Source organism: Dasypus novemcinctus, chromosome 11, assembly GCF_030445035.2.
Source record: "Dasypus novemcinctus isolate mDasNov1 chromosome 11, mDasNov1.1.hap2, whole genome shotgun sequence".
Classification (NCBI taxonomy): domain Eukaryota; kingdom Metazoa; phylum Chordata; class Mammalia; order Cingulata; family Dasypodidae; genus Dasypus; species Dasypus novemcinctus.
The window spans coordinates 70,324,935-70,337,665 of NC_080683.1; the positions used below are offsets into that span (position 1 = coordinate 70,324,935).

Genomic DNA, 12,731 nt, shown 5'->3' on the forward strand with positions numbered 1-12,731 from the left:
TTTTTTTTTCCACACATGAATAGACAGGAGAAGAACTAAGGGCTTTTCATCAATATTTGGTTATGATTCATTGTATTAAAAATGTTCCTCTACACAGCCTTTGTAATTGAGAGAGCATCTATTTTAATGAGTACATTTGTTATATAATACATACTAAAGTAAAATAAAATGCTTAATTCATTTATTCTAAAGGCTAAAGTACTTGAGGCTTTAAAAAAATGATTCTAACCAACTTAAAGACAATTTCAATTGAATAAACAGCACAAACGAACAAAATCAGAACCTGTTTTCCCCAGGGCACTCACAGGGAGGATTCTGATCACTTTATGTATTGCGTTTTGTGAGGAGAGTTTTACTAGACTTTTTTTTCCTAGCCATATCTTTTACACATATAATCATTTGCTCTCTGCTTACTGCCAACTATCACGTGAAGATGAGGAAACAAATTACTGTTCTTGGAAATCAGTCAATAATGTCCCAATTGTTTTTATAATTCCTGACTGCGTGGATTCACCCCCACAATCTTGTGTGTGCATGGGAGCTAAATACAGTATCTATTTGTGAGCACGGCTCTGTAGTTTGTGAAAATGCATAATCGAGATTCAGTCTAATAAGGCAAAAAAAAAAAAAAAAAAAAAAAATCCACACTAGGAAATTGCGGGAGAAGAAGAAAAGCTCTGTAATATAAAGATCGAGAAATATGTAGATAAAACGTGCTAAATCGTGTCCTGGATTTCCAGGATGTTGGAGAAAAGGAAGAGGAGACCAAGAACAAGATAATGGGCTGTCGCTGTGCCCTTCACACGCACAACCTTCTTTCATCACGGAGAACATGGTTCGAGAATAAGGTCAAACTATTTTTTTTTAAATCTTTTTATTTATGTATTTATTTTTAAAGTCGTTAGCTGATCTCCCACGTCGGCAAACACTGCTGCCCCTTCCAAGGCAGCAGTTCCGAGGGACAGGCAAGGTTTGCTTGCATTCAGCTCCCTGCAGGCTCATCCTGGCCGGACAGCCGGTGCCAAAGAGCGCCCAGGGAAGCAGAAGGCGAAGGGGGAACTACGCATATGTGTGCACGCACAAGCTGGATCATAATCGAGAGAGAAGAGGGAAGCGGGTGGGAGCAGCCGGATCCCAGCCCGCAAGCCGCTGCAGTGGAGCCGGCGGCGGTGTGTGCGTTCGCAGGTGCCACAGGCCGGTGGCGCGCAGCGCTGTGGCCGCCGGCGCCTCCCGGGCTCGCTCGGCACTCTAACTGCGCGCTGAAGCCGAGGCTCCCGCCGAGCCCGGGTAACCCCCAGCCTGAGCCCAGGGATGAAGAGCCCAAGGAAAGGGCGCGAAGGGGGGAAAGGCGGGGGGCGGGGTGGGGAGGCGGCGGAGAGGCGGGTCACCAATTCTTCGATTTCCCCTCCCCGAGCTCTTCTGAAGGAAATCTTTGCTGGGCTTGCGTGCTTCTCCCTACCCCCTCCCAACTCGGCTGATCAGCTCCCGCTCTCCCCTCGCTCACTCCCACCCTCCTTCTCTTCCCTCCCTCCCTACCGCGTGCCTCCTCCCCTCCCCCTCGCCTCCCTCCCCTTCGGTGGCAGCAGCAGTAGCCGCTTCAGCGGCGCCGGAGATGGGCAGAGAGCGCGCGCGGCGCAGCAGCTCGGGATCCTCCGCCCTCCGCGCCCGCGGCTCCCTGCGCCCCGCCGCCGCTGTCGCCGCCGCGGGGTCCCCGGCTCCAGTCCCGCTCCTAGGACGGCGCTGCCGTCGCCCGACCCGGCCCGCTGCCTTTGCCGCGCAGCCCTCGCGCGCGCCCCGGATGGAGCTTTACCCTCCCGACCGGTGAGTAGCCAGGAGAGCGCAGGGGGTCCGACGCCGAGGCTTAGCGCGGAGAGGGCAGCTTTTGCTTTAGGAGGCATCCCAAACTACCTGCTGTGATTCTTCAGCCTCCAGGCAGGGGTTCTCCGGGCTTGGGCTGCTCCGTGGTCCCTGAGGGCATGTTTGATTTCAACTCCACCTGCTGGCAACCTGAACCCCTCTCCCTCCCGGGGACAGCGGTCTGTAGCTCGCCGTCCCGCCTCACCTTCCAGCTCCCGGGCTCCCACGCCAGCTGCAGCAATGGATGGCGCCGACCCTTCCGTCGCCCCGAGCAGGGTCGTCTCTGCCCTCACAGCCCCCACGTGAGGGGACTTTCCCCTTCTGCCAGCCTGCAAATGCCCCACCTGCCACCCTGCACCGGCTCTCTCTCTGCCGAAGCCTCTTCCACAAAGTCCACCCCTGACCCACCTTCCCTCTTCTCCCGAAACCTCGCTCTCTGGTCCCACTGTCCCGCCGTATTCCTTCCCAGAGCAAATGGTCCTCCCGGTGAAGTCTGACCTCATTCCCTCGACACTACCGTGCCTTTCCAGCTTTTCTGACAGTCAGCTCAGGAAATTGACAAAGACATGCAGTGATTCTGGCTTCTGTACAGCAACTTTGTGCGTTTCTCTGCACCTGGGCTGTTAGGATATAATCAAGCGTGAAAAATAGACACGCAACAAACCCCACAAAAAAACCTTTTGCGACTAAACTTTTTGTTATTGTTGGTTTTGAGCGCACAACTATTTATATTGCTCACATTCGTTCTATTTATTTAGAGGCGACTTAGCGGGGTAAAAGGAATGCCCCTATTTTACCTGTTCCTCCGGAATCGATCTTCCATAACAGGTTGAGATTGGAGCACCTGACTGGGGAGTGAATCTTCTTAGGCAACAGCACTGTCAAAAGCTCAGCAAATCTGGAGGATAAGGACCTTTTTCTTGAAGAAGAGAAGAGCAGCACAAAACTCTCCCTTTAAAATCTTTTAAATTCCAATAAGCCAAAGCCTTTATTATTTTTCTTTAGCTTAGTGTCTAAGCGAGACATATGGGAGAATCAAAAGTGCCAAGAGGCTTCTGCACTTTCTGGGCGCTTTGGATATTATGTAGTAACAACATCCCGGCAATCCTTTCTGTGGAAGTTTTCTTAGGACAGGAGCCGTTTTCCCTGAAACTAGGTGTAACATTTTAGCATTTCTAGTTTCTCTGAGAGAAAATAGGGAGTTGTGTTCAATGAATGAATATGAGCGAGGGGGATGGGAAAATGTGCCAGCTCAGGAAAGAGAGGGAATTTTAATACCAAAATGTGTGCTCCTGTTTCTCCTTGTATTGAAACCTAAAAAAGAAAATGTCCTACACAATTTATTATTTTTTACTTATGAAAATGAATTAATTTCAGCATGATATTTTAGTCTATAGAAGCCTTAGTCATAGGACTTGTGTCTAAACAATACAGATGGGAGTATTTAGAAATAAATGTTAGAAACTTTAAGAGGTGTCCCCATTTAAATGTGTAGTGTGTAAATAGAAAATTATTGGTATTATTATTTTTTAAAATTTGGGAGAATAAGGATAAATTGGGATTCTTGTTCTTGCAGTTGGTGGGAAGAAAAGATGAGTGCTTCCTCGCCTTAAATGAGCAAATTTCTTCCTACACAACAAACAGGAAGAAAAGTTGAACATTTATCTAGCAAATAGCGAGTATTATCGTAAAATCTCTCCTTCCCCAATATCAATAATTTTGTTTTATTTTAACTTAAGCTGTATGGAAGACTTTATTTTTCTTTCCTTGTGTAGACATAGACAGAAATGCAGTGAGGAAGTCACTAATAAGGGGAGGTTTTAAGTAAATGTGGACAGATGCATCTAAAATCAAGAGAGGCTCTGAGTAATGAATTTATTGTTGGTGTTCTAAATTTGGAAATTTTAGTGGGTTAAATTGAGTGGTTGACTAAGAAGAAATTATAAAACTGTGTATTTAAATTTGCAATTATTGCAAGTATGCCCATGTGACCATGCAGTTGTATATGCAGGTAACCTAGGAGCTGAATCAAATACTATTTAATTTTTTTCTCTGAATATTTTTACCCTTTGGAAAACAGAGTGTTTAGTATGTATAGTAAGTCCAGAAATAATTGATCTGTATTGGAAAATACACATCCCAGTTTAATAAAAAGAAAGTGAGGACTAAAACTGACATTGATCAGTTATTGTTCATAATTGTGTTAATAATAATTTGAAGGTGGGGTGTTCTAACATAATTCTAACTAATGTCAAATTCTAAGCAATGTAAAAAAAGTCTCAGAATCTTTTTTGTAAGAATGTATGCTTTTAATATTATTGATATTTAAATGGTCTCAGAGTTGTCTATTGGAATGCAAACAATCTATCACAAATTATGGCAGAAATTTCTCTTAAGAATTCTTGTAAGCCAGAGCTCAAGATCTCCCGATTTAATATCATTGTGATTATTAAGGCTATGCAAAAAGTTAAATATAGCAAATGGGGATATAAAGTACACCAGTACATGAATGGCATATGTTGAATACCATTAGACTGTATCTTATAATGCTCATAATTATAAACCCTCTAGAGGACAAGTCTAAATTAAATGTTCAGAATGGTAAAGAGAAAAAAAAACTGTAAAGAGGTATAAAAGATGTGAAAATGATGAATATTATTCCACCAACAAATTGCTATTAGTTGAATGTTCTATGTGAAATCTTTTTGGTTTGTGTATGTAGTAAAGAAAGAGAGAGTAGTTGAGGAAGAGAAAGCAGGCAAGAAAGGAGAGATAGACGGAAAGGATAACCTATGAATACTTGCCTAAATTCTTTACTCAAGAAGAGGTAACTAAATAAAAGTTCTGTTATTTCCAGCTTTGGGTAACAGTTGCTTTTCAAACTTGGATTTTAAGAAATGTCTCCTTACTTGCAGCAATAAAAATACAATTTAAAAAAAATAAATTGGTTCATTTTCTCAATTCAATAGAATCTAGGCATTCCAGGCAAACTATTTTATGTAAATTAAGTGACTAATTGAACTAAATAACATTCTAAACAGATTTATAAACAAGCTTGAAATAAGGAAAGTACACACACTTACACACACTTAAAATTACAGTATTAGGTAAAGCCAAGTAATTTGCTATCTTACGAAGGCAGGGAGATTCAGTTGAGGGATAGCCACTTAAAATGTTTCCAAAGTTTGATATGCATTTCTTATATTTTCTTATTTATGTTGATGGCTGTATTATTCAATTTTTATAAGCACTTCCTTTTTATTTACAATTCATAAAGTCTGTATATTATAAATGCAACAACTTTTATGAACTCAAACTAACCTTCAAATTGTACATATAAGTATCGAATTATTACATAAATGCTTACATAGTAGCTTTGTTTTCTATCTTTATTCTATGTAGGAATTGACATTTAGCAAAAGCATTCTCCTCTAAGAACAAGTATGTAGAATGAATATTTCAAAAGTAACATGATAATTCAACCAAAGTTTTACAACAATGCTATCAAACCGATACTCTCATAAGATCAACTCTGATGTACAATTAACAATCCTACAGAATAGTAACATTTAGATTCTGTGATTTTGCATGTGACTGACTGTGTGAAATACACTTTTATTCACTTAACAGCAAATGTAATAGTTGACATCCTTAGAAGAAGGAATCACAGAATTTAGATATTCATTGGAGAATGTAGAGAACATTCCATTCCCATCATCTTACCAAGGACTTGTCCAAGGTGCTTACTTGTTAATAGAAATAGTACAAGAATTCTGGTTGTCTGACTCTGTACTGTATTTCTATAAAATAAAAAAGTTTTTCCCTTTATTTTATTTAAAGAAAGTAATAGGGAGAAAGAAAACTGGCAATGAAATTAATAAAGGTCTGTGCTTTCTCAGGGCAGATCTCAATACTTATCCCTGTAACTACCATAGTTGAAGATAACCAGGTTTTTCTGCTCACTTTTCCCCATCTTCAGGTTAAAGGTTGGAAAACATTTTAAAAATTTAACTGTAACTGGTCTGTCTAAAAGTCTTTGAATGTGTTTTCTTATTTTCATTATAAATTATTTGCCCATTGATTAGAAGATTCTTTCATAGTAACCATGGACACTTCTATTTTAACTTTTATAAACAGTTCCCTGAAAAATAAAAATAAAACAATTTTTTTGTTTCTCTAAACAAAAATAGTGGAAATGAACTTACAACTTCTTGTGGCTTCATCTGTATGCTTATTCAATATTTATGTCACCACAGGAAAGCTTTGTGCATCCATGTGTTTATGTTTTTGTCACCACAGTCTGTGAATTGCCCCAGTGGTCAATGAAGATAAATTTGGCTCACAAGGTTCCAAGTTCACAGTTGAAAGTCCTGCAACTTATTTTTTTTTCCCACTGATAACCAAAGGGATCAAAAAAAGCACATGAGCAAATCATTACTAGAGTTAAAAAAATAAACTTTCAAATGCATTTGTGGGGATGGTGGCTCATCAGGGTCATCCCATATAAGAAGAATAACATGTTAATAAATACCAATATTTCAATTACATTATCTGGAGTAAAACTGCATTATCTAAGTGTGCCTAGATTGGCAGAAGTTAGGGAAATCTGTGATCTCAGACTGCTGGGTAGCCAGATCATAAACTGGGAAGGAAGACTTGTCTTAGTGATTGGCATGCTTTGAACCAATTAGAACTAGATCTGGCGGACAAGAGAACTACACATTTAAGGCTTCCAAGATCTGATTTCTTTGAAATACAATGTACCCTCCTCTTCTTGAGGGTCTGCTACTTGGCAAGAACTGAGGTGACAACTACAGATACAAGGATGAATATGATATGGCCTCTGAAGTAACAATGGAGTGACTGGGGAGACAGATAAGAACAAACAAAAAGGAGAAATGAGATAACAGGTGGCTTTAAACTAGGGTGGCCACCTTGTTACTGAGCTATAGTGTCCAAAGGAAAATTAAAAAGACCATAGGTTAGTTATAATCTTACTTGCCTAAAATGGATGGAGGTATTGTATGGCTCGGGTTTGGCACAGAAGTAATCTATGTCCTTAAAAAAGTATGTTTCCCTTGTTTCCTATATTGATTCTGAAGAAGATTTTTTTTTGACAATGCAGGAAACTATTAGGATGAACTAATATAGATAGCCCCATACTAATGTTTCCAGTGATTAATTCAATTCTTGTAAGTCATGGGGTAAATTTTTAAAGGAAATGAAGCTAATTGTGAACACAACATAATTTGAAGTGTGAACTTTGTCTTTTAAGAATACTAAATATTCAAAGAATTTACAAAGTGAAAGAGTGCACTAGAGGTGTACTGGAGGCTGTGACCAATGTATATAACACCTATTACATAGTTAAACATTTACAAGCTACTTTTAAAATATATTTAAATGTAAACAGGTAATTAAAAATCTTTGTATCTTATTTATTTATTTATTGAGTAGGGTACTACTATCTAATAGAAAAGAAAGACATGGCATATAGTTGGAATGACAAAGTATATATTTATGAAATAACCTGGGGAGGAGTACAAAGCAACACTTCAATAATCAGTATTAAATATCATCTAACCTAAAACATAGGCTACATAATTGTTTTTATAGCCATGCAAATTTATAGTAACCCTCTACAAAATAATAAGCTAAAATAACTTCTAAAGGTGACCGAAATTATGTTATAGGAATAGCTTATACCCATGAAGAATCTGGTTTGTTTATTTCCTTTGTTATTTTTACCAAGAAAAATGTTACTCAATTTTTATATTAAAGGGAAAAGTATAACCCCTAAATTTTTTACTTTGTTTTATGAAATCTTCACTACTTTATGTTTTCAGTACAGTCCTTGTGTCAAGAAAGTGACTGATTTAAATGAAGTAATGCAATTAGATAGCATCATGGAAAATTAGGGGAGATCTTTTGCTAAGATGCATGTTACAAGATATAGTGCTTTTGGGGATAATGATGACTTCCTTATGCTTCCCTGTAATGAATCAACTATTACATTTTAATAGCCTATTCCTGCTATCAAGAACCATGAAAGGTCTAAGATTTTACCCTCTGAATCAAGTATGAATAATTGATTCTAGTCCTTGTTTGGGAGGGGATACATGCAGGCAGTCATTCCAACTTATCCTGTTTGTACATGCTAGCAGCCTGGTGACATTTGTCTGCCTCTCTGAATGACTGGGAATAGTTATAGGAATGAGTCTGGGAAAGCTACCTGGAGGTCCTGACAAGTATTTTGCATAGAAAATGCAGAAGCTGGGGCCCTCCTCTACTGTTTCCAATATATTCTTGCTAAGGTTAAGGAGAATACACATCAAATCATAGTCAGAGCTCTGGTGGGGGATGGCAGACCCAGAATTAAATTTAAGTTCTTTGCAACAGTTTGGGAGAACCACTTTTTCAAATAAAGCTGAGTGGCAACTGAAGCCAGGTGACTATACCATTAATATTTGATAAGTGAGATTTGTAGGATCTTTTTAGTCTTGTTAGTTATTGAGTCTGAGTTGACCCACACTAAAATGGAAATATCAGTCTGGAGAGAGACACAAGACACCTCTGGGTCAGGAGTTCAGTTTTCACAAGAGACTAGTAGTAAGCTAGCAGCTGCTTTTCAAAAGAAATATGCCTGGTAGGGATATACCCTGAATGTTAGAGAGGTTACAATTTAAAAACCCCAAAGGGGTTGGGGGCTCTCACCCTTTTTCAGAGGCTCCAGTCAGCAAAACTACTAGATACAGAGACTCATAGGTCAAAGGTATCATAGGGATGTGGGGTCCCAAATATGAAGTGCCACATGCAACTTGTTGAACAATTCTAACACAGTCTCACCCAAGGATTCTGATTTTTTGGGTTAACTGATATAAAGAACCAAATAGAATGCCCAAGTGAGACACATACTGTCTCCAGTACACAAATATTTCAATAAGACGTGAAATTCTTTTTATTTTTTGGTTGGGGACAAGTACACAACAGTATTTCTTTGACTGCCAAGGGGATAGAGTATTGTGAATCTGCTCATACAATCCCAAGAAGCTTTATTTAGCAATCAGAGCTCTGAATTTTGTTGTAGCCAATCAGCTACTCCTTCAGGTGGAGGTGTGATAACACCATAGGAGGATTGTTGCCACTGAAACTTCTGATTTTCCTACCAATAGGATATTACCTGTATAGTTAAAATTTTATACAATAGAGGGTAGATGTACTCATTCTGACCCATCTACTGATGGCAAATGGGAAAGAAATGTAGATATTCCTAGGGGTAACCTATAGTGACTTGGGGAGTTACTACTAATGTATATTGGTGGCCTTGTCACATGACTATATCTTAGTTTTGGTCCTCAAGAACCAGTGAGATAGAAAAGAAGACAATAGCACTGTGCAACACAGAATGCAAAGTGTTTAATTTGTGCAGTGGGTTCAGTTACATGAATCAACAACTGGATTCTGTTGGTAATAATCCATTGTAAAGTTCCAGCTCTATTAGCCTTTTTTTGTGGCTGTTAAAGGCTGTTGCATTAAGATATTGCATCACTTACTACTCATGCCACCTTAAAATCTGTAGTCAACGCTGTGATTTCCAATTCTCTTCCTGGGATTTTATACTGTTTTTGTTGGACCATCTTAGAAGAAATAGAGAGGAAGACTGGAAGGTAACTTTTGTGTTTTATTAGCCCTTCTCTGCATGCAGTATTTCCCAATTGTGATAATATTCTTAGGCACATATTGGTGAGGAAGTATTGGCACATAGCAAATCAATTCCTACTAAATTATCAGATGTGGAAACAATAAAAATTGTACACTGACTTGACTAAGAAACCCCATCTCCAAGGTCATATTAGCTTCCCCTTGATATTGTGAACCCTGCCCAAACCTCATTTGCTGAATCTGAGTGCCTTTTTCTTTTCATAGATACAAGTAAGATAGTGCCTTGGGTGTCTGTATCCTATAGAGCCATAAAAGTTTGATTCTCTCTCCTCCTTGAAATTCCCAGTGGGTGTGCATGCTCTTTGAGCCACACTGGGGGTAGATACACCTTGATGTCTGATCATGCTTCTCTTCAAGTCAGCTGAGATCAAGGTAGAGGGGCAGGGAGGAATCAGGGAAAAGGGAAGAAGAGAGGCTTCACATTTATTTTCAGTTTCAAGTGGCATGGCAGAGAATATGGCTTAACAAAACAAACTTCAAATAGTTTTGACCTGCTCAGTCCTCAATATTGGGGAGTAAGGCCTTCATGGCTAATACCATCTGTTTCAGCCTTGGGTATCCCTTGACCCAGAAACCACAACCATATTATTTTGTTTCTAGAGCTGTAAGATTTGCAACCTGTGGCTTGCAGTCTTCACTCATGCAATATTAACCTTCCTTAAGGAATACACCTTAATTTGGAGCATTAGCCACCCCATTATATAGATAACATCTTTTAAATTCTCCTTGGTTTCAACCCAAGGTTAGGGGAGTTTTACTACATAGTGAGGATAACCTCAAAAATTTACCAAGGTTTCTTTGAGCTTATTTCTTATTCTTCAGTGGGTCAGCTTCATCAGAATTCTAAAATCAATCCTGAGCAGTAAGAGCTAAAATACTAGTCAATGCCTCATTTATGGTTTCTCATGGGAGTTTTCTCTCTTAGGAAGATTTCCCCAAGAGAGCTATAGCTCACTTACAGCAGCAAAGACTCACTGGGGGAAAAAAACACTGATTTTTTTATCACCTTGGAATGCATCTAAAACTGGCATGACAAAATACAGGAAAGGTTTAGCCATAAGACAACCTGCTCTATGCCATTATTCCTTAATGAGCAATGCACTCCATGCTCCTTGTTCTTCCATGCAGACTATTTCAATGGTATCTGGTATCTGCCATAGAGGTCACAAATTTGCTCCTTTCACATTCAGTGCTTGTGTGCCTTTCTCTAACTGTGGCCTGAAAGGGGGTGTAACTTTCTCCTCACCCAATACAAATCTCAGTACCAGTTGTTACACTGTCACAGACCTGAGGTGTGCCTCCATACTTGCAAGGAAGTCCTTCCTTCTGAAGGAGAGTTAGTAAAAACCAGAACAGCATTCTGGCATCTGTCTCTTATTTCTTTCCTGGTACTTAGCCTACAACCACTTCCCAGTTCATCCTAATTAATAGGTAAAAATGTAGAGGAGCAGTTGACAATATAATTCAATCAACATGTTAATTACTGATTCATATTGATGTCTTTCAAATCCCATTAGTGACCTTGTGAGGGCCTCACCCTTCCTATTCATGAAAGCCATGTTCCTCTAAGCATCCTATCCTCATCACCAAAGATATAAAAACCTGTGTAGTGTGAGATTTTGCAAGTTAAATTTTAACGCAAGGAGTGCACCCATAAGGAGAGCCGCCCAGCGTGAAGGAGGGAGCAGCCTGCCGAGGAATGGCGCCTGCCCACACTTCCCGTGCCGCTGACGACAACAGAAGCGGACAGAGAAACAAGACACAGCAAAAAGACACAGAAAACAGACAACCGGGAGAGGGGAGGGGAATTAAATAATAAAATAAAATAAAATTTAAAAAAAATTAAAAAAAAAAGAATCTGAGAGAACCCCAAATAAAATAAACAACAACAATAAAAACAAACCAATCCACTCATACACATACATACACATCTTTACATATCATATTCAAATTTCAGAAAATCAAAGATGAAAAGAAAATCTTAAAGGCACCAAAACTGCACTACCAAATATATTAAAAGAAGTTCTTCACATGGATGAACTATGATACCAGACAGAAACTTAGTTCCACAGAAAGACATAAAGAACTCCAGGAATGGAAAAATAAGGATAAATATAACAGATATTTAAACTTTTTAAATGTGATGTAAAAGTTAATCATTTAAATCAATAAATAGTAACTTTTATGGGTAATGTTTGGGGTACAGGAATTAGGAGCTTGTAACATATATAAAAGTAAAGTGTATGATCAACAATAACACAAAAATTGGGAAGGATAGATTAGAAACATGTAAATTTCTTGCAACCTACATGAAGTCATAGAATATTATTTGAAGATAGACTATAATAAATAACTTATGTATATTGTAAATTTTACTGTGACTAACCACATTTAAAAAAATAGGTATAATACAATCCAATAGTAGAGAAAATGGATTCATAAAATGTACTCAATCCAAAAGCAAGCAGAAAGGAAAAAAGAACAACTAGCAGGGGGAAAAATAGGAAACAACTAGCAGGTGGTAGAAGTAAATCCAAACATATCAGCAAATATATTAAATATAAATGGCCTAAACAGCCCAATTGAAAACAGAAGTTGCTGGAATGGATAAAAAGTAAGACCCAGCTATATGCTGTTTACAAGAGACACAACCTAGAAGTAAAAGGATGGGAAATTATATACTATGTCATTACTAATAAAAATTAAGCAAACATGATTATATTAAAATCCAACTAAGTAAGTGTAAGAATAAGCAATGTTACCAGAAATAAAGTGTAAAATTACATTATGACCAATGGGTTTATATATCAAGAAGATATAACAATCCTCAATATGTGTGAAGCTAAGAACAGAATTTCACTATCGTTGAGGGAAAAACGGATCAAATTGAAAGGAGAAAAAGATAAATCCATAATTTTCTTTGAAGACTTCAGAACTTTTTCTTCAGTAATCAGTAGAACAAAGAGAAAGAAATAAGTTATATAAGTCCTGAATAACACAATCAACTAACTTGATACAATTTATAATTATAGAAAATTCCACCCAGTGACAGCTAAATACACTTTTCTTTTCAAGTACACTTGGAGCAGTCACCTAGATAAATCATGTTATGGAGAATAAAACAACACTCAACAAACTTAAATGAATTGAAA

At 38.5% G+C, this 12,731-nt stretch overlaps 1 protein-coding gene across 8 annotated transcripts in view; it reads left to right on the top strand.

The window, feature by feature from the left end:
* The first annotated feature begins 941 nt into the window (after window positions 1-941).
* Window positions 942-12,731, top strand: part of FUT9 (fucosyltransferase 9) — a 266,509-nt gene continuing 254,719 nt past the window's right edge. For 3 of the 8 annotated variants that reach the window (XR_011650100.1, XM_071218601.1, XM_071218600.1), the window contains exon 1: window positions 1,412-1,821. Coding sequence is in view for 1 of the 8 variants with exons in the window: in XM_071218603.1 (XP_071074704.1) it covers window positions 1,068-1,287; window positions 1,587-1,821 (455 nt within the window). In the remaining 7 variants the exon portion in view is untranslated. Of the gene's footprint in view, window positions 1,288-1,411; window positions 1,822-12,731 lie in introns of those variants that run through there. The other 5 variants (XM_071218603.1, XM_058307159.2, XM_058307160.2 and 2 more) reach the window with 5 other exon arrangements.